At 37.8% G+C, this 20,319-nt stretch overlaps 1 protein-coding gene across 1 annotated transcript in view; it reads left to right on the forward strand.

Moving 5' to 3' along the window:
* LOC132845450 (SH3 and multiple ankyrin repeat domains protein 2) overlaps window positions 1–20,319 on the forward strand; it is a 90,732-nt gene that overhangs the window by 1,836 nt on the left and 68,577 nt on the right. Inside the window, exon 2 of the mRNA XM_060869422.1 lies at window positions 17,410–17,936. Within this exon, the coding sequence (XP_060725405.1) occupies window positions 17,454–17,936 (483 nt within the window). The 5' untranslated portion in view covers window positions 17,410–17,453. The remainder of the gene's footprint in view (window positions 1–17,409; window positions 17,937–20,319) is intronic.

Here is a 20,319-nt window from a genome sequence, read left to right on the forward strand (position 1 = left end):
GATGTAGCATCACTAAGAGAGTCCCTGTTACTTATCAATTTATTACCAATTTAGTTTGATACAATTTCTTGATTGTTTTAATGTTTGTGTGTGGTCATTGTACCAGGGTGCAAGTCTGCCACAATTAAAGGCAGGGTCTCCGATTTTTGAGAAATCCTTCAGAAAACTGAGTCGGGCCGAATAATAAAAAAATCAAAAACAAAATTCAAAACAAATGTGTAGCAAATGAGCAGAAAGGGGCGGGGCTTGTCAATATGCGGCGGAGAGAGTGTTCAGTGCGCATGTGTGACACTAGCAGAAAGCGGTTTTAACATTGACATGGAAGATAAAAACAAAGAAAGAAAGAGAAGAAAGTCTTACGATAAGGTAAGAAGTAGGACGTGTTAATATAGGATCAGCTTTCCAGCGCTGGAGAGAACTGAAGGAACAGGAAGTTGGTCACATATTCACAGATTGGAGTTTCCTGAGTCAATAACTCCTGAACTAAACGCTGTTACTACACAAATAACACCTCTTTTCTATCGTAGTAATGTAGAGACGCAGCTACAACCGTGTTTTGTGTAGTAACAGCGTTTAGCTCAGGAGTTATTGACTCGGGAAACTCCAATCTGTGAATATCTGACCAACTTTACTTAAGACGCGAGGCGCTTTTTTCCTTCTCGATAGGTGAGTAACGTTGGTTTTGCTTTGTTACACAGAACTAATATGGGTTGGCCTAACAAGGCCTTTGTCCTTTACATGATTATGCTTGTGTGTCATTTTTGCTTGTTTGTTTATCTGCAATCGTATTGTTCTTCCCTTCAGCTATGATAAAGACACATTTCTTTCCATTAGTTGCCCGGGTTACGTATGTATGTGTGGGCGGAGCTATCGATACAGGGGTGGGACCCATTTGGGTTAGGGGCGTGTTTGTTTTGGTGATTTTCAAATATCAACATTGGTTTTCAAAAATCGGAGACCCCACCTTTAATGCTTTATCTAAAGAAACAACAACCCATATTTAACATTTAAAGGAAATGACACAGAAGACATATAAAAACTATAATCATCATCATCATTATAATGTAATCTTAATAACACCTTTCATACAAAAAGCATTTACAACTGGCAATTATATAAAACCTTATATAAAGATCAAATTTGTTTAATTCATATTCATATTTTGTGTGACATTTAGAATATTATTCTAAACAACTGACACTTTTTCCTCTGCTAGTTAAACAAGATGGATATATCTGTTAATGAAGGGCCTGAAACTTGTAATTCAGGGTTATTATCTAACCATCACAGCAGTGTTTCATCGTCAGAAAGGAACTCTGTATAAAAGTTATTATATCCCCCTCTGCTGGTGGAGCCATGAATCACAACATTAATACAGATTCCTTTTGCTTATTATTCTTGTTTTGCCTATAAAAACATAAACTCTATGACTTACTCTTGCTGTGACATAAACAGGTTTTTAATATATTTCTTTATCGTTTGCGCTACTAGATTGTGCCAGATCCTTTAATAAAAACTAAACTGCCTGTTTCTGTTCCTTTTAATATATATATATATATATATATATATATATATATATATATATATATACGTATATATATATATATATACGTATATATATATGTATATATATATACGTATATATATATATATATATATATATATATATATATACGTATATATATATATATATATATATATATATATATATATATATATACGTATATATATATATATATACGTATATATATATATATATATATATATATATATATATATATATATATATATATATATATATGTACGTATACTTATATATAAATATACGTATATATTTATATATATATATATATATATATATATATATATATATATATATATATATATATATATATATATACGTATATATATATATATATATATATATATATATATATATATATATATATATATACGTATATATATATATATATATATATATATATATATATATATATATATATATATATATATACGTATATATATATATATATATATATATATATATATATATATATATATATATATATATACGTATATATATATATATATATATATATATATATATGGATAAAGTGATGAGGAAAGGCAGAATAAACCCAAGGCTGGACTGTACCACTGACAGGCAGCAGTGGGGTGTGATGATAGAACTCATACCTGAGGATGGAATATATATTAGTCAGAGGTACAGGAGATCAGAACACCATTATTTCAGTGTTTATCACAAATCCTGCACTAAATAAAAATGCCAACTAAATAAAATTTATTAAAATTTTTATTAGAGAATAAAAATGTATTTTAAAAATGATTCTTTAAATAAAAAATAAGTTCACAAACCAGATATAAATAAGTTAAATTTTAATCACCAGACAAATAAAAGCTAGTTGTAAATACTGTACAATCAGATGAAGTAAAAAAAACAAAAAAACAACCAAGTATTAAATATTACCAAATACATTTTACTACTTGTTTTACAACTTAGTGTATATTATATATTATCTGTACCCCAGTAGCTGTTCTATACCCATAATCCTTTTGCGTCAGTGTGTCTTGGCTTACGGCTGTCTGTAAAGGCCACTTAATCCTACAGCAGGCTCTGAGTATGGCTGAATGCCCAGCCTTGTGTCCCTGTAAAACATTCTCTACTTTTCAGTTTCAATTCAATATAATTTATTTGTGTAGAGCTTTTAACAATTCACATTGGTTCAAAGCAGCTTTAGAAATATAGAAACAGAAGATAAAAAAGAAATAAATATTCAAATAATATTAAGAAAAATGAGAATTAAAAATAATTTATCCCTGTTAGAGGAACAGTCTGCCACAATTAAAGGCAGGGTCTCCGATTTTTGAGAAATCCTTCAGAAAACTGAGTCGGGCCGAATAATAAAAAAATCAAAAACAAAATTCAAAACAAATGTGTAGCAAATGAGCAGAAAGGGGCGGGGCTTGTCAATATGCGGCGGAGAGAGTGTTCAGTGCGCATGTGTGACACTAGCAGAAAGCGGTTTTAACATTGACATGGAAGATAAAAACAAAGAAAGAAAGAGAAGAAAGTCTTACGATAAGGTAAGAAGTAGGACGTGTTAATATAGGATCAGCTTTCCAGCGCTGGAGAGAACTGAAGGAACAGGAAGTTGGTCACATATTCACAGATTGGAGTTTCCTGAGTCAATAACTCCTGAACTAAACGCTGTTACTACACAAATAACACCTCTTTTCTATCGTAGTAATGTAGAGACGCAGCTACAACCGTGTTTTGTGTAGTAACAGCGTTTAGCTCAGGAGTTATTGACTCGGGAAACTCCAATCTGTGAATATCTGACCAACTTTACTTAAGACGCGAGGCGCTTTTTTCCTTCTCGATAGGTGAGTAACGTTGGTTTTGCTTTGTTACACAGAACTAATATGGGTTGGCCTAACAAGGCCTTTGTCCTTTACATGATTATGCTTGTGTGTCATTTTTGCTTGTTTGTTTATCTGCAATCGTATTGTTCTTCCCTTCAGCTATGATAAAGACACATTTCTTTCCATTAGTTGCCCGGGTTACGTATGTATGTGTGGGCGGAGCTATCGATACAGGGGTGGGACCCATTTGGGTTAGGGGCGTGTTTGTTTTGGTGATTTTCAAATATCAACATTGGTTTTCAAAAAATTTTAAAGTGATGAGGAAAGGCAGAATAAACCCAAGGCTGGACTGTACCACTGACAGGCAGCAGTGGGGTGTGATGATAGAACTCATACCTGAGGATGGAATATATATTAGTCAGAGGTACAGGAGATCAGAACACCATTATTTCAGTGTTTATCACAAATCCTGCACTAAATAAAAATGCCAACTAAATAAAATTTATTAAAATTTTTATTAGAGAATAAAAATGTATTTTAAAAATGATTCTTTAAATAAAAAATAAGTTCACAAACCAGATATAAATAAGTTAAATTTTAATCACCAGACAAATAAAAGCTAGTTGTAAATACTGTACAATCAGATGAAGTAAAAAAAACAAAAAAACAACCAAGTATTAAATATTACCAAATACATTTTACTACTTGTTTTACAACTTAGTGTATATTATATATTATCTGTACCCCAGTAGCTGTTCTATACCCATAATCCTTTTGCGTCAGTGTGTCTTGGCTTACGGCTGTCTGTAAAGGCCACTTAATCCTACAGCAGGCTCTGAGTATGGCTGAATGCCCAGCCTTGTGTCCCTGTAAAACATTCTCTACTTTTCAGTTTCAATTCAATATAATTTATTTGTGTAGAGCTTTTAACAATTCACATTGGTTCAAAGCAGCTTTAGAAATATAGAAACAGAAGATAAAAAAGAAATAAATATTCAAATAATATTAAGAAAAATGAGAATTAAAAATAATTTATCCCTGTTAGAGGAACAGGGATAAATTATAAATTTAGAGGACAATTAGAGGAACTGATTCAGTAGACTTATTCTTTGTGGCTACATATAGCTTCTCATCATTAATAACTGCGACACCTCCTCCCCTGGCTGATGTATATAACTATAAGCAGGCAGACAAGCTTCGTTTAATGCTTATCACTTTGGTTTGATCCATGTTTCTGTTAAACACATAACACTAAACTTCTGATCAGTAATCATTTCATTAGCAATAAGAGCATTAGATGCAAGAGATCTTATTTTTAACAGTCCTAGTAATGTAATGTAAGGTTACTAAAACAATTTTTTTTAAATAATTTTTTGTTTAGCTCAGGAAACAGACACAGTCTCTATATTGTAAACCCTATGTGATGACTCAATGCAGCTAGCAGACTGTCAGATTAGCCTGCTTGTCTGCTCCCTGGCCCTGGCTCTGGATTGTCACAGATTAACTAGGCCTTTTCTTAAACTATGTGCTATACTGCAAGAAATGAGAGCAGCACCTTCCCTAGTGGAATGATGGACACCTTCCCGTCCTAACAGGCCAGCCTTGCCCTCAAAAGTACTGCAATTATCTCTGACTCCCACATTGTTTACAGAGCACCACCTGGACATCCAGCAGTTCAGTGACCATAACCTGCTGTCAGCTACATCGCCATACCACATTGGGATGGGGCCAGAGCATACTACAGCAGCGGACATCGAATTTGCTAGTTTACACACCTCTGCAATATTAGTCTTAATAACCTCTGACTTACGAAAGCGTATATTGTTAGCTCCTATGTGGAAAACTACCTTCGAGTACCTATGCTTGCCTAAGACCATAAGATTACCTACTACACCTAACCAGTGCTGCTGGAGCCCCTAAAGGCTTAGCTAATTTCACATGCCTTAAGATGGAGTCTCCTATAACCAGAGCTCTTTCAGGATTCTCAGTGGGTGCTTCACTGAGAAGAGCAAACCTGTTAGACATGTCAAGTGGAGAGGTGTGGTGCGCCCGTGAGCAAGCCTTAGCGTTAGCTTTAGCTTTGCGACCCCGCTGTGAGGGCTCTAATGCCGGAGTTGAAGGGTTACTAACTCCGCCTAAGGCATCCAGATTTTCCTCAACAGAAACTACATCACTATCACTATCCCTCTCTAGTGTCTGGATGCGCACCTCTAAAGCTGAAATCTTCTCAGTCAGAGAGCTAACTAACAAACACTTATCACAAGTAAAATTAATGCTAATGATGGAGGAAGAATTAATAATCATGCTGCAGCTCTCACACTGGACAAGCTGAAAGTTTGCCATACGTAAATATTACGTATCTTTGACTTGAATCAGATCGGAATATTAAAAAGATTTGGGTTTCCTCTGCTAGCTGTTTGAAGACAGGAAACAAAAAAGCGAAGAGGAATAAAATGAACTGTGATAGAAAAGTAAAGAATTTAACAACATAAAGTATTAAAAAAAGAACAATAAATTAAAAAATTAAAAAAACAATAAATTCATTTGAAAGAAAATTAGATACAAGACACTGAGATAATGTTTGATGCAGATAAAGTAATATTTTCATATCTATATACAGTGAGATTCTTGGGCTACAGTTTTACACTCAAAACTGAATCAGCAGTAAATGTTGAAAACTATAAAGTTTGAACACAGACAAAGGACCATTGTAGTAGCAGAGACATTACTCATACGTTAGGAGGACAGTCTGAAATGAGTTCCATCCATCAGCCAGAGTCCAGTGTAGATGATAAAGTGATAAATGGACGAGAACCTTGGTCTTATTAATGCTGGTGTAATTGGTTAGAGTTGAAAGTCTGATAGGCTGCAAGTAGAATCTGTCCTGGTGCGTACGTCTCTGATGATCCTTCATGTTTATTACAACATAGCTAACATGACATGAATTTCAAACAGATCACCTCCTTACATGCTAAATACATGTTTACTGAATTTGTACAGAAGGCCACTGAAACTGCTCGAAGTTTACAGCACTGCTAACTCCATGTCCAGCTTCATCAGTAATAAAATATTTCATGTTAATATAATTCTGTACCAGTATTTATCCTGATGTTTTGTCTTCTGTTTAAAGGGTTTTTTAAAGTGATCTTTGCTAATAGAAGAATGATCTGGTTGCACTGGGATCTTCCAGGCTCTGGCCTTGTTTCTGTTCTCTCCCAGAATGCTGCAGGCGGGTGGACTGAGCATTAGGGATTGTCTATAAAAAGACTGACATGAAGCTCATCCACACACCTCCAGTCCAGTGTGAAGAGCATCTGCAGTTTTGAAAATGGATTTTTCAGCCACATATTTTACACTTGTGCCGAAGTCAAGTCTTAAACGCATTTTCATTATACAGTGAACTCTGATATTTAAGTCAATATTTACATGGGAAGGTTCCTGGTGTTCAGAGTCAGACTATGCAGCTGCTTATTTTGTGACCTCCACATTCATATTATAAAAAATCACCTGTTTTTTGTTCAAACCTCAGAGCTGTTTAGAATTTTCAATGAGTAGAAGTTTTTTCTACACAAACACTTGCCTGAACCCAAAAAGACATTATAACATGGCCACCAAGGGCAAGTGTGTAGTAAAGGAAACTGCATTAGAGTTTAACTGGTGTTGTAATTAATTTAATCTCAACCCAACTGAAGTATTGTACTAGAGGAAGTGTACTTGGGAAAGAGTTTTAAACATTCTTTAAAGGAAGTGGTATGTGAATTGGGAGACATTAGATGTCACACACACACACACACAGGACTGAAAAGTTAATTATAACATAATTTTACAAATTTAAAATAAAGATTGCTGTAGGAGTCACTGCACAAAGACTCTCTCTCTCTTTCTGCAGTCATGCTCTCCTTCTGTCTCCTCTGTCTGTCCATGACCCACTTACTGTACGTGTGTGTGTGTGTGTGTGTGAGAGAGTGTGTAAAAATTAGTTCTGAGATGCACACGGCTTACAACTGGAGCAGGATGGAGATTTATACAATTATTTGAAAATGATTTATAATAAATATTTCTTTGCACATGGAATCATAATCTTTTTGATATTATAAATCAAATATAAATCTTTTTTATCAAGATATTATAAAGAATAACATTATGTGTGTGTGTGTGTGTGTGTGTGTGTGTGAGAGAGAGAGAGAGAGAGAGAGAGAGAGAGAGAGAGAGAGAAAGTGTGTGTGTTTGTGTGTGTGAGAGAGTGAGAGAGTGTGTGTGTGTGTGTGTGTGAGAGAGAAAGAGAGAGAGAGAGAGTGTGTGTGTGTGTGTGTGTGTGTGTGTGAGAGAGAGAGAGAGAGAGAGAGAGACAGAGTGTGTGTGCATGTGACAGAGAGACAGAAGGGTGAGAGCTGCACTGTGGATGTACTCTAAACTGGATTGGTGGATTTTAATTATTATTATTGATAGAATTATTTCCTGAATTTCAAAATACTTAAATTATTTCCATTTAAACGAAAATCTTTTTTCCTCTAATGGGCATTGTCCGTCTTTATTTTCCGTTCCTTAATTTCTGCTTTTTTATTTTTATTACGCAAAGAGACTGCAAAGAGAGGAATGATAAAGAACAATAAATGAGGAAGAGGAGCAGCCACTCAGCAGGTATCGAGTTATTTAAGAATTTATTAAAATGTGCCAACATGCTAATAATCATTTAAAGTTGTTTATTATAATTTATGATGACACACAATTACGCAACTTAATGGAGAAACTTTATTAGGCAAACACATTAGGAATTGGTGATTGGTTGTAGATGTGGTAGTGGGTGGAGCTTGTTAAATAAACTGCAATATTATGTGCTATAACATGTTGCTTTGTGGCATTAAGACCACTGTATCATATCACTCTACCAGTCTCCCTTTCATCATCAACATCCTCCTACATCACCACAGCTCTACATATAACACCTCCTACTGTAGCTTACACTCCTTATTACAGTCATGACTGACTGTTAATGCTCTGCACCCTAAACCTTTATCTTCTCATCTTGCACTCTACACACTATATCATACACCCTACACACTATATTATACACCCTATACTCTATATCATACACCCTACACACTATATTATACACCCTACACACTATATCATACACCTTACACACTATATCATACACCCTACACACTATATTATACACCCTACACACTATATTATACACCCTACACACTATATCATACACCCTACACACTATATCATACACCCTAAACACTATATCATACACCCTACACACTATATTATACACCCTATACTCTATATCATACACCCTACACACTATATCATATACCCTACACACTATATCATACACCCTACACACTATATCATTCACCCTACACACTATATCATACACCCTACACACTATATCATACACCCTATATTCTATAACATACACCCTACACACTATATTATACACCCTATACTCTATATCATACACCCTACAAACTATATTATACACACTACACACTATATCATACACCCTACACACTATATCATACACCCTACACACTATATTATACACCCTATACTCTATATCATACACCCTACACACTATATCATACACCCTACACACTATATTATACACCCTACACACTGTCATACACCCTAAACACTATATCATACACCCTACACTCTATATCATACACCCTACACACTATATTATACACCCTACACACTATATCATACACCCTACACACTATATCATACACCCTATACTCTATATCATACACCCTATATTCTATAACATACACCCTACACACTATATCAAACACCCTATACTCTATATCATACACCCTATATTCTATAACATACACCCTACACACTATATCATACACCCTATATTCTATAACATACACCCTACACACTATATCATACACCCTACACACTATATTATACACCCTATACTATATATTATACACCCTATACTCTATATCATTCACCCTACACACTATATCATACACCCTACACACTATATCATACACCCTACACACTATATCATACACCCTACACTCTATATCATACACCCTACACACTATATCATACACCCTACACACTATATTATACACCCTATACTCTATATCATACACCCTACACACTATATTATACACCCTATACTCTATATCATACATCCTACACACTATATCATACACCCTACACTCTATATCATACACCCTATATTCTATAACATACACCCTACACACTATATCATACACCCTACACACTATATCATACACCCTATACTCTATATCATACACCCTATATTCTATAACATACACCCTACACACTATATCAAACACCCTATACTCTATATCATACACCCTATATTCTATAACATACACCCTACACACTATATCATACACCCTACACACTATATTATACACCCTATACTATATATTATACACCCTATACTCTATATCATTCACCCTACACACTATATCATACACCCTACACACTATATCATACACCGTACACACTATAACATACACCCTACACACTATACCATACACCCTACACACTATATCATACACCCTATATTCTATAACATACACACTACACCCCGGACACTATCTCATACAACCTACAATCTCTAGAACACACCCTACACACTATATCATACACCCTATCCTCTATATCATTCACCCTACACACTATATCATACACCCTACACACTATATCATACACCCTACACACTATAACATACACCCTGCACTCTATAACATACACCCTACACACTATATCATACACTCTATATCCTATAACATACACACTACACCCCTGACACTATCTCATACACCCTACACTCTCTAGAACACACCCAACATACTATATCATACACCCTACACTGTGTATCATACATTGTACACTATTAAATTCAATTAATTTTACTTTATTTGTATAGTGCTTTGAACAATTCATTGTCTCAAAGCAGCTTTTTCAGAAGTATAGAAACAGAAGAGAAGAAACAATAACAGAATATATTAATTTAAATTTACTATTTATCTCTAACGTTTATCCCTAATGATCAAGCTTGAGGTGATGGTGGTGAGAAAAAACTCCCTGAGATGATAAGAGAAAAAAACCTTGAGAGAAACCAGGCTCAGAGGGGAACCTCACCCAAATGAGCCAAGGTTTCTTCCTCTTATGATCTCTTTTCCTCACCATCATTGCCTCAGGCTTGATCAGGTTAGATTTGGTTTAGAGATTTGGGTGCTAGTTGTAGAACCAGGAAGTATAATAATAATTACTATTATGATTATTATTAATATTTGTATTATTATTAATTGTGTTATTCACACTGATGACTTGCATGATGAATTTGGCACGTTTTCCTGACGCAACCCTCTCTATTTATCTGGGCTTGGGACTGACACACAAATCACTGACTTGCAACCCCTGTTGTAGTAAGACAGAATGAATGTATATGAACGAGAGGGAGGGAAGTAGAACTTGAGAAAGAGGCAGTAATTAGAGATGGAGGATGAATTACAGAATGAACTACAGAACACAGGTAATAATCCCTGTATTCCATGTTAAACCAGATATGGCAACATCTAGTGCACAGAGATCTGTATCATCTTCCTGAAGAGAGAAATGCAAACAGGTTGTGGCCAGGGTGAGAGTAATGATGTTACCTGCCTCTTTCTTCACGCTAGAGTTGTATAAGTCCTGAAGGTTGGGCAGGTGTACACCAATGATCCTTTCTGCTGTCCTAACACTGTCTTCTTAAATCTGATTTGCTGGCTGACCCAAACCAAACAGTTATTGAAGAGAACGGAACTGACTCAATAACAGCTGAGTAAAACTGTGTCATCTGTGCCTGTGGCAGGTTTAACTTTTTCTGTTGATGAGGGAAGTACAACCTCTGCTGGGCCTTTTTCACAATTGAGTCAATTTGAATGTACCACTTCAGGTCCTGGGAGTTGGTGGTTCCCAGGAACTTGAATGACTCTACTGCAGCCACAGTGCTGTTCATGATGGTTAATGGGGGGAGGGCAGGGGAGTTTCTCCTGACGTCTACTATCATCTCCCCAGTTTTGAACATGTTCAGCTCCAGGTTATTGTCATTGCACCGGACAGCCAGCTGCTCAACCTCCTGTCTGTATGCAGACTCATCTCCTTCCTGAGTGAAACCGATGACTGTAGTGTCATCTACAAATATCAGTAGCTTGACAAAGGAGTGTTTAGAGGTGCAGTCTAAAAGAGGCGAAGAGGCGAGTGCAGGTGGGTTGAAGTGGGTGGTGAAAAGTGTCAGGAGTGTTGTGTGTGTGACAAAAGAGTGTCAGGAAGAATCATAGGGAAAGGTGTACAAGACAGAAGTGAGACCAGCTATGCTGTATGGATTAGAGACTGTAGCAGTGAGGAAAAGACATGAGGCAGAGATGGAGGTAGCAGAGATGAGGATGTTGAGGTTCTCTTTAGGAGTGATGAGGATGGACAGGATTAGGAACGAGCACATCAGAGGGACAGCTCAGGTTGGCTGTTTTGGGGACAAGAACAGAGAGACTAGATTGAGATGGTTTGGACATGTACAGAGGAGGGAGATGGTTATATTGGTAGAAGGATGTTGGAGATGGAGCTGCAGGTAAGAGGTCAAGAGGAAGGACAAAGAGGAGATATATGGATGTGTTAAATGAAGACATGAAGGTAATTGGTGCAAGAGTAGAGGATGCAGAGTATAAAGCTAAGTCGAAACAAATGATTCGCTGTGGCGCCCCTAACGGGAAAAGACGAAAGCAGAAAAAGAAGAATTAATGTTGTTATTGTTGTAGAATTTCTAGAAAAAGTTGGTGTATGTATGTGTCCTTTTACCAGGACACTGCTGTTCATTCTGCAATGTTAATGGACTTGAGGGACATTTTTATTCACTTGAATAAATGAATGATTTTCTGGCCACAAGTCTAATCTAAAATGAGTCAGGACTCATAATAAACCTTACAGCAAATTTTAGTAGTTGAATATAAATGAACAAGCACTTCAGGAGTGTCAGAGAGCAGAAATGAGTATTGGTGACATTGAGATCACTATTTACATAGTATATATTATTTATTTATTTATTTTTTTACTGTTTTACAAATTCTTAAAGCCTTGAGGGTCTACCATCATGGACAAACTTATCAACAAACTACTTCAAACAATAAATGATCTCTTTTTCTCTTTACCTTAGTTTTGGTATTTAGGGAATGCTTATTTAGTGCTACCACGAGAGAATTTTACTGAAGTGCAATTTGTAAAAAAACACAAAATATCCTACTTTTATTATTTTGGTTGTTTTTAAGATTTCTTCATGTCATAATTTAGAATTTTGATAGATTTCTTTTGATAGGTTTTGATAGTGTTACAGCAGCATAGTCAGTATCAATGTACAACATGCACACACAAAATACCACTAAAAACATATATATATATATATATATATATATATATATCACACTCACCGGCCACTTTATTAGGTACAACTGTCCAACTGCTCGTTAACGCAAATTTCTAATCAGCCAATCACATGGCAGCAACTCAATGCATTTAGGCATGTAGACATGGTCAAGACGATCTGCTGCAGTTCAAACCGAGTGTCAGAATGGGGAAGAAAGGTGATTTAAGTGACTTTGAACGTGGCATGGTTGTTGGTGCCAGACGGGCTGGTCTGATTATTTCAGAAACTGCTGATCTACTGGGATTTTCACAGAGACGTCATCACAGAGCTGGTGGGTGTTAGAGACCTTGCGCTCCTCCACCTTGAGGATTAACCACAGATGTTCAATAGGGTTTAGGTCTGGCGACATTCTTGGCCAGTCCATCACCTTCACCCTCAGCATTTATAGCAAGGCAGTGGTCATCTTTGAGGTGTGTTTGGGGTCGTTATCATGTTGGAATACTGCCCTGTGGCCCAGTCTCCAAATGGAGGGGATCGTGCTCTGCTTACATGTATGTCACAGTACATGTTGGCATTCATGGTTCCCTGAATGAACTGTAGCTCCCCCAGTGCCAGCAGCACTCATGCAGCCCAAGACAATGACACTCCCACCACCATGCTTAACTGTAGGCAAGACACACTTGTCTTTGTACTCCTCACCTGGTTGCCGCCACACACGCTTGACAAGCTGAACACTCTCTACTTTATATTGGAGCACTGTCATTTCTTCAGTGTTGTCACATGAAAAAATATAAAAAAATATTTACATAAATGTGAGGGGTGCACTTACTTCGGTAGTCTTGTCCTTTGTCTGTGTTCTTTCCCAAACTTCAGTCTTGTCCTCATGTTTTTCTTAGACAGTAATGATCATGGGAGGTGTGAAGGAGGAAACCTTTAAAGTTGTTCAATCTAACCCTAACCCTAACCCTAGGTCTCTTTTTGATTGTAGATTCATGCACTTTGAATTCAACTGTGACACAGGGTTAGGGTTTTTGGAGATTTTTTTAAGCATCTTACAGTCTGCTCTTGGGGTGAATTTGCTTGGATGTCCTGACCTGCCCATGTGGCAGTTGTTTTAAATGTTCTCCACTTGTAAATGATTTCCGGACAGTGTTGAATAGCTGATTCTAAATTATTTTGAGATATTTTTATATCCCTGACCAGACACATAAACATCAACAATCTTCTTTGTGAAGGCATCAGAGAGCTCTTTGGATCGCACTATGGTGAAACCTCTCCCTTCAACAATTAAGAACAAACCAAACTAAATATCTGAGGTTTAAATAAGACACGCCCTCTTCAAAACAATGTTCTAATAATATGCACCTGATGGGATACACCTGTAGGTAATTTTATCCATTTTAAGTACAAATAAATGTGGGGGTGTTGTTACTGTTTCCTCACAAAAAATTCATTTTGTTGTTAATTAAATTTTAACGATAATTTAATACAAAAAAAATTCGCTTTTATTTGTTTAGTTATATTACTTGAATCTTCTAATATTGTTAAAATAAAGCTCAAATGCCCATATGTTTATCTATTAAAAAAACACAGGCTTTCATGGGGTGTTCTTATTTTTTCAAAGGACTGTATATATAGACTACAATAATCAAGTTCAAGTTCAAGTTTTCTTTATTATCAACTCTTCCACATGTACAGTACATACACATAGAGAATTGACATTGTATTTCTCTCAGTCCCAAGGTGCATAATATTAACAATGGAATTTAAATAAAACAGTGCAAGGCATATGCAGATAAAGTGAAAAATGAGCAGACCAATGCTGCACAAAGTGACTGGTGCATGTTGTTGTATGTTAGTGGGAGGGGGGAGTGGAAGGACCTGGGGATGTAGGATCTGGAGGGGTGTGTTGGGTTCATAGATCTGTGGTGAGATCTAGATAGTGAGTTCAGCTTCCTGACAGCCTGATGAATGAAGCTGTCCTTCAATCTGTTGGTGCCTCTGTAGAAGGTGTGCATGATGGGTCATGTGGCTCTGACTCTTCTCAGTTTGCGGAGGAAGTAGAGACGCTGCTGTGATTTCTTGGCCAGTGCTGCTGCGTTTTCAGTCCAGGAGAGGTCCTCTGTGATGTGCACACCCAAGAACTTGGTGCTACTCACTCTCTCCACAGTGGCACTGTTGATGGTCAGAGGGGTATTGCTGAGTATGCGCTCTCCTGAAGTTGACAACAATCTCCTTCATCTTCTCCACGTTCAGAGAAAGATCGTTGTCACTGCACCACCTGGCCAGGCGTCTCACCTCGTTCCTGTAGTTTGTCTCATCTTTGTTGCTAATGAGACCCACTACAGTCGTGTCATCCACAAACTTGATAAAGAGGTTGGAGTTGTGTGATGGTGTGCAGTCATGGGTCAACAGGGTGAAGAGAAGGGGGCTCCTTGGGGGGCCCCAGTGTTCAGTGTGATGGTGCTGGATGTGTTGCTGCCGACCCGTACTGCCTGAGGTCTTCCAGTCAGAAAGTCCAATAGCCAGTTGCACAGTGAAGTGCTGAGCCCTAGCTGAAGCAGTTTGTTGCTGAGCTGTTGAGGGATGATAGTGTTGAATACTGAACTAAAGTCTATGAACAGCATTCTAATGTACAAGTCCTTTTTGTCCACATGAGTGAGTGCTGATTGGAGGGCAGTTGAGATGGCATCATCAGTCGAGCAGTTGGGCCGATATGCAAACTGGAAGGGGTCAGACTTGATATGGTGTATGACTAGCCGTTCAAAGCACTTCATGATGATAGGAGTAAGTGCAACAGGATGGTAATCATTGAAGCATGATGGAGACGGCTTTTTCGGGACTGGAATGATGGTGGCAGCTTTGAAGCATGTGGGGACAACAGATGGACTGAGTGAGATGTAAAAATGTCTGTGAAGACATCAGTGAGTTCCACTGCACTGATGTCTCTCAGTACATGCCCAGGAATGTTGTCAGGACCCAGAGCTTTGCGTACATTGATCCTGCTGAAGGATCTCCTCATGCTACCCGGGGTCAGCATCATCACCTGGTCACCGGGAGGAGGTGGGGTTTTCTGAGCAGTGGTGCTGTTTTGCTTCTCAAAGCGAGCAAAGAAGGTGTTCAGCTCATTCAGCAGAGAGATGTTGCTGTAACAGGTCCGTGGTGGGGGCTTGTATTCCGTAATGATTGAAACAATTTCTAATACAACCTTTATGAATTTTATTGAAGTATTTGTATAATAAATACTTTTGTACGTTGCTCTGGATAAGGGCGTCTGCCAAATTCTGTAAATGTGAATATAATCACACTGGTAGACACCTGAAAACCTTGTGACCCTACCCCTTCTAATGCCACGGATTAGTGATCTTTTTAAAAAGTAATACCCAATCATTCTATTATGTTGCAAATGAAATTGTCACCTGGAACTTTAGCTAAATTAAATAACTTCAGAACTTCAGTAAGTAATTCAGTAAGTAATTTAAGTAAATAGATTTTTATTAAATCAGATATAATTGGTAACTGTTGACCAAAAGTCATTTAAATCCACTTAGAATCACACCTGGGACTGAGCTTGACATGAAGACAACAGTAACTATTATCACGATATTAGTCGATGCAATTCTCACATAATAAGACATACTGTATCACAACATGGAAATGAGTGTACGAAAACGTTTCTATGTAAATGCAAGAAAATTCTATTTGTGTATTGAATTGGTTTGTGTATTCTGTTGAGCCTGATGTCACCTCTGATGTCACAGGGTATTTAAATTCAGTTCGGCTGTTTTGGTAAACAGGGAAGAAGTCAGACCAAAAACAATCTTAAGGAGTTTGTGAAAGGTAGAAAAAAAAAGCAGGCCAGGAGTAGGTTGTTGTTAGATCTGGGTGTGGGGTCCAGAGGAGCAAGCCTAGAAACCCAAAACAGTAATGTGGAGCCACCTTCTGCTTTCAACCTCAAGATGAATAGTGGGGATATGTACAATGTTTTGCATCTCTTTACACAATAATTATTCTCATATGTTATGAGTTAATAAGAAATAGTTTCAGCTGTTAATTGTCAGAGCTGTAGTGTGGACTATGTCATACCTTTGGGTGGTGGGGTGGATATGTTACAACAAGTTAAGGCAATACTAATACTTCTGCTTATTTAAAGTGTAGCTTATTTAATTATTTGTTATTGCTTTATTACTTTATATAAACTGTTGAAAGAAAAAGAGCAAGAGATGGAATGATGAGGGTAGAGGACAGAACTCGGCTGTTCCACTTTTGTTTAACGGGGCATAAAATTGGGACAATCTGTTCCCTGGAAGTTCTCCAATTAAATTTTCTGGGGACGGATTCACTGAAAATATCTATATCCATGTTATGTCCTACATAGAGAAATAGAGAGAGAGAGAGAGAGAGAGAAAGAGAGAGACACTCACACATACACACACAGGACTATAAATTAGTAATATATTTTTTATAACATAGTGTCTGTCTGTCTATCTATCTATCTATCTATCTATCTATCTATCTATCTATCTATCTATCTATCCTAAAAATGATAAATTGAACAGTTTGTTAATTAATCACTTTGTTGCCATTAACTTGACTCCTCTTCTTGTCTTATTGTATAGTCTATCTATGATGATGATGCCATCATCAACCATTTATCATCGCTATGACGACCATGATCCTTGGTGACATGGCACAACAAAGGATGCTAGGAAAACGGTTTTTCACTGCCCCAGAAAATAAAGAAGTAGAAGATGAAGCGGAAGAGGAAAATAGGCCCAATGGAATGATGGATGGGCAGGAAGAGAAGCAGACCCGAGGAAGCACCCAAACCCGAGAGGTTAAAGGGGAGGGGCTAAAGCCAGCGGCTATCGTAATTGGAAGGCAACGAGGAGATAGGCAGCAGCGAATTACCAATCCAGGACACCGGGGTATTTCAGCCAACCAGGCAGTGTTACATCATCAGCCAGCCAGTCATGAAATGTATCACCAAACTCCAGCCAATCAGCAGCAGCTTTATAAAGTTTTAACAAATCAGCAGTCTCGGAGGCGTCACATGGAGCGGAGCATGACCACAATCGGGCCACTGGAAGATGCACAGCTTAATACGATGGTGTTCAGGATTGGGATTCCTGACATCAAACAGACGGTATATACACACACAAACACACACACACACACACACACACACACACACACACACACACACACACACACACACACAGGGACTTTTAATAAACCATGCAGAGAGGAATGTGTGTTACTACTGTTACAAGTTAAGAGACACACACACACACACACACACACAAAGTTCTAGGGAAGATGATTTTGAGTTGTCAGCTTTTTGTTCATCCTGCTTGTGCTTTAATGGATTTTATAAAATCATTTCAGGTTGTTTTGAATTGTTCTGATGAATTTTATAAAAACATTCCAGGTGTGATTAATTACATGACAGTGAAGAATGTGTGACCACAGTGAAGCTGCTCAACATTTTAGACTTGCTGTAAAAAGGAAAAATCACACACAGCATCCATTGTTCTAACAAATATATAAGACCTTTACTTCTAAAGTAAGCCCTAATAATAAATGCACAACAAATAAAGGTTCTATTAAAGATTTGACTCCTTGTTTGTTCTACACTGAGTTACTGCATTTCAGTTACAATGAACTCTAAACTATTATTGAGGTTGATCAGTATCCTACATCTATTTCATAGAATTAGTTCATTGCATACAGTCAATATGTTCCTTACATATTTACACTTTTTAGTTATTTTAAATGTGCAAGAAGAGCTTCATTGGTAGCATATTTTTTTCTGGGTTTTTTTGTTGCATGAACACATTGTGACTCTACAACACTAGGGAAAGTTATCAGACACAAAGGTTGACATGGTTATTGTTGTTCTATTTAAACATTTATTAATATCAGTGTAGTCAAATTTGTTTCAAGGAAGAGAGACAATGGATGCTAAAGAATTCCAGAAAGGAGGACTTCAGGATTAGGTTAGATTTTCAGTTCGTTTTATATCTAATGATCAAGCCAGAGGTGATGGTGGTGAATAAACACTACACCAGGTTACGTATGTAACCCGGTTCCCTGAGAAGGGAACAAGAAGATGTGTCAGGGCTGATGCTATTGTAACTCTTCTTTGAGGAAATTGTGTCTGAAGCTGAAGTGATTACACACCAGCAAGTCCATATAAGGGCATCTATGTCACATTACTCCAGCTTCTGTTTGTCTGAAGGAAGTGTAAGTGGATGTTTTGTTCCCTTCTCATGGACCAGGGTTACATATGTAACCTGGTGTAGTTCTCTTTCAAAGGAACTCAATGGGAACGTCAATACCCATGCCACATTACACCAGTTGATGATTGTGCCAGAGGTTGTGAGAGAGCATAAACAGACTGGGAACAGAACATCAATAGCCCTGCAGGACCTGGGACCCTGGAGGGGGTTCAAGTCCAGGTTATACAACCTGATAAAGGTGTGTGGAGAGGACCAACCCACCACAGCCCAAATATCTTTAATGGGAACACCCTGGCTAAGGCACTGGAAAGGCGATACCACTAGTGGAGTGAGGACCGATGCTAAGAAGCTTCCGGCTCCCTAAACAGACAAACATGGAGGAGGAGTTACGAGCTTGAGACGTGGACATAAGTCCTCACAACCCTTGCTGGGCAAAGCACATATTCTTAGACGGGGGCTCGGACTGCCACATTCGCCCTTTTCACAGCTCTGAGTGAGCCAGGAGGGTGCTGGTTGTGGCTGGAAGTTGGCCCAGGTTGCTTATTGTGGCAAGGGATAAACTTCCTGAATGCCATCAACTGGCAAGGAGTAAGAACCTATCTTAATGTTTTATTTCTGTTAAATCAAGCCACAGGTGCCTTTCCATGGCATGCAACACAGCCATTGAAAGGCCTATGTAGCAGGCCGTCTACTTTGTGGCACAGAGTGTGAGATCCATGGCTCATCAGAACTTAGCTAACACCTAAGGGTCTAATTCCCTACCACCTTTGAGCTCTTACAGCAGGTCAGCTGCAGGCTTCCTCCATGCAGGTGATGTAGGAGAGAGATAGCTTGTGAGTTTCACTGTAATCCTGGGCACCGCCCCATACCCATGATTTTCAAGCCCTATAATGGCTAAAACATTGGCATGGCCATGGTCCTATTCTGATTGAGGTGGCAGATCAGAAGAGGACAGCCCCTCTTTTGCCCACATTGAGCTCCTCAGAGACCGAAGCAAAAAGCAGCATGCTCTCTTATGGGTCGAGAGAAACTGGTGCGCGAGTTCCCAAAACCGAAACCGAGTGAACAGAGTCACGGGAGATGGCAAGAGAAAGGGAAGCACCTATCTCTTGCTCCGCTTCCACTAACTCAACCTGTAAACCACATGATCAAAGCCACTGTTCAAGTTCAAGTTCAAGTTTGCTATATTATCAATCTTCCACATGTACAGTACATACAGAGAATTGAAATTGCATTACTCTCAGTCCCAAGCTGCATACAGATAAATTAACAATATAAATTAAATAA

Source organism: Tachysurus vachellii, chromosome 5 (genome assembly GCF_030014155.1).
Source record: "Tachysurus vachellii isolate PV-2020 chromosome 5, HZAU_Pvac_v1, whole genome shotgun sequence".
NCBI lineage: Eukaryota > Metazoa > Chordata > Actinopteri > Siluriformes > Bagridae > Tachysurus > Tachysurus vachellii.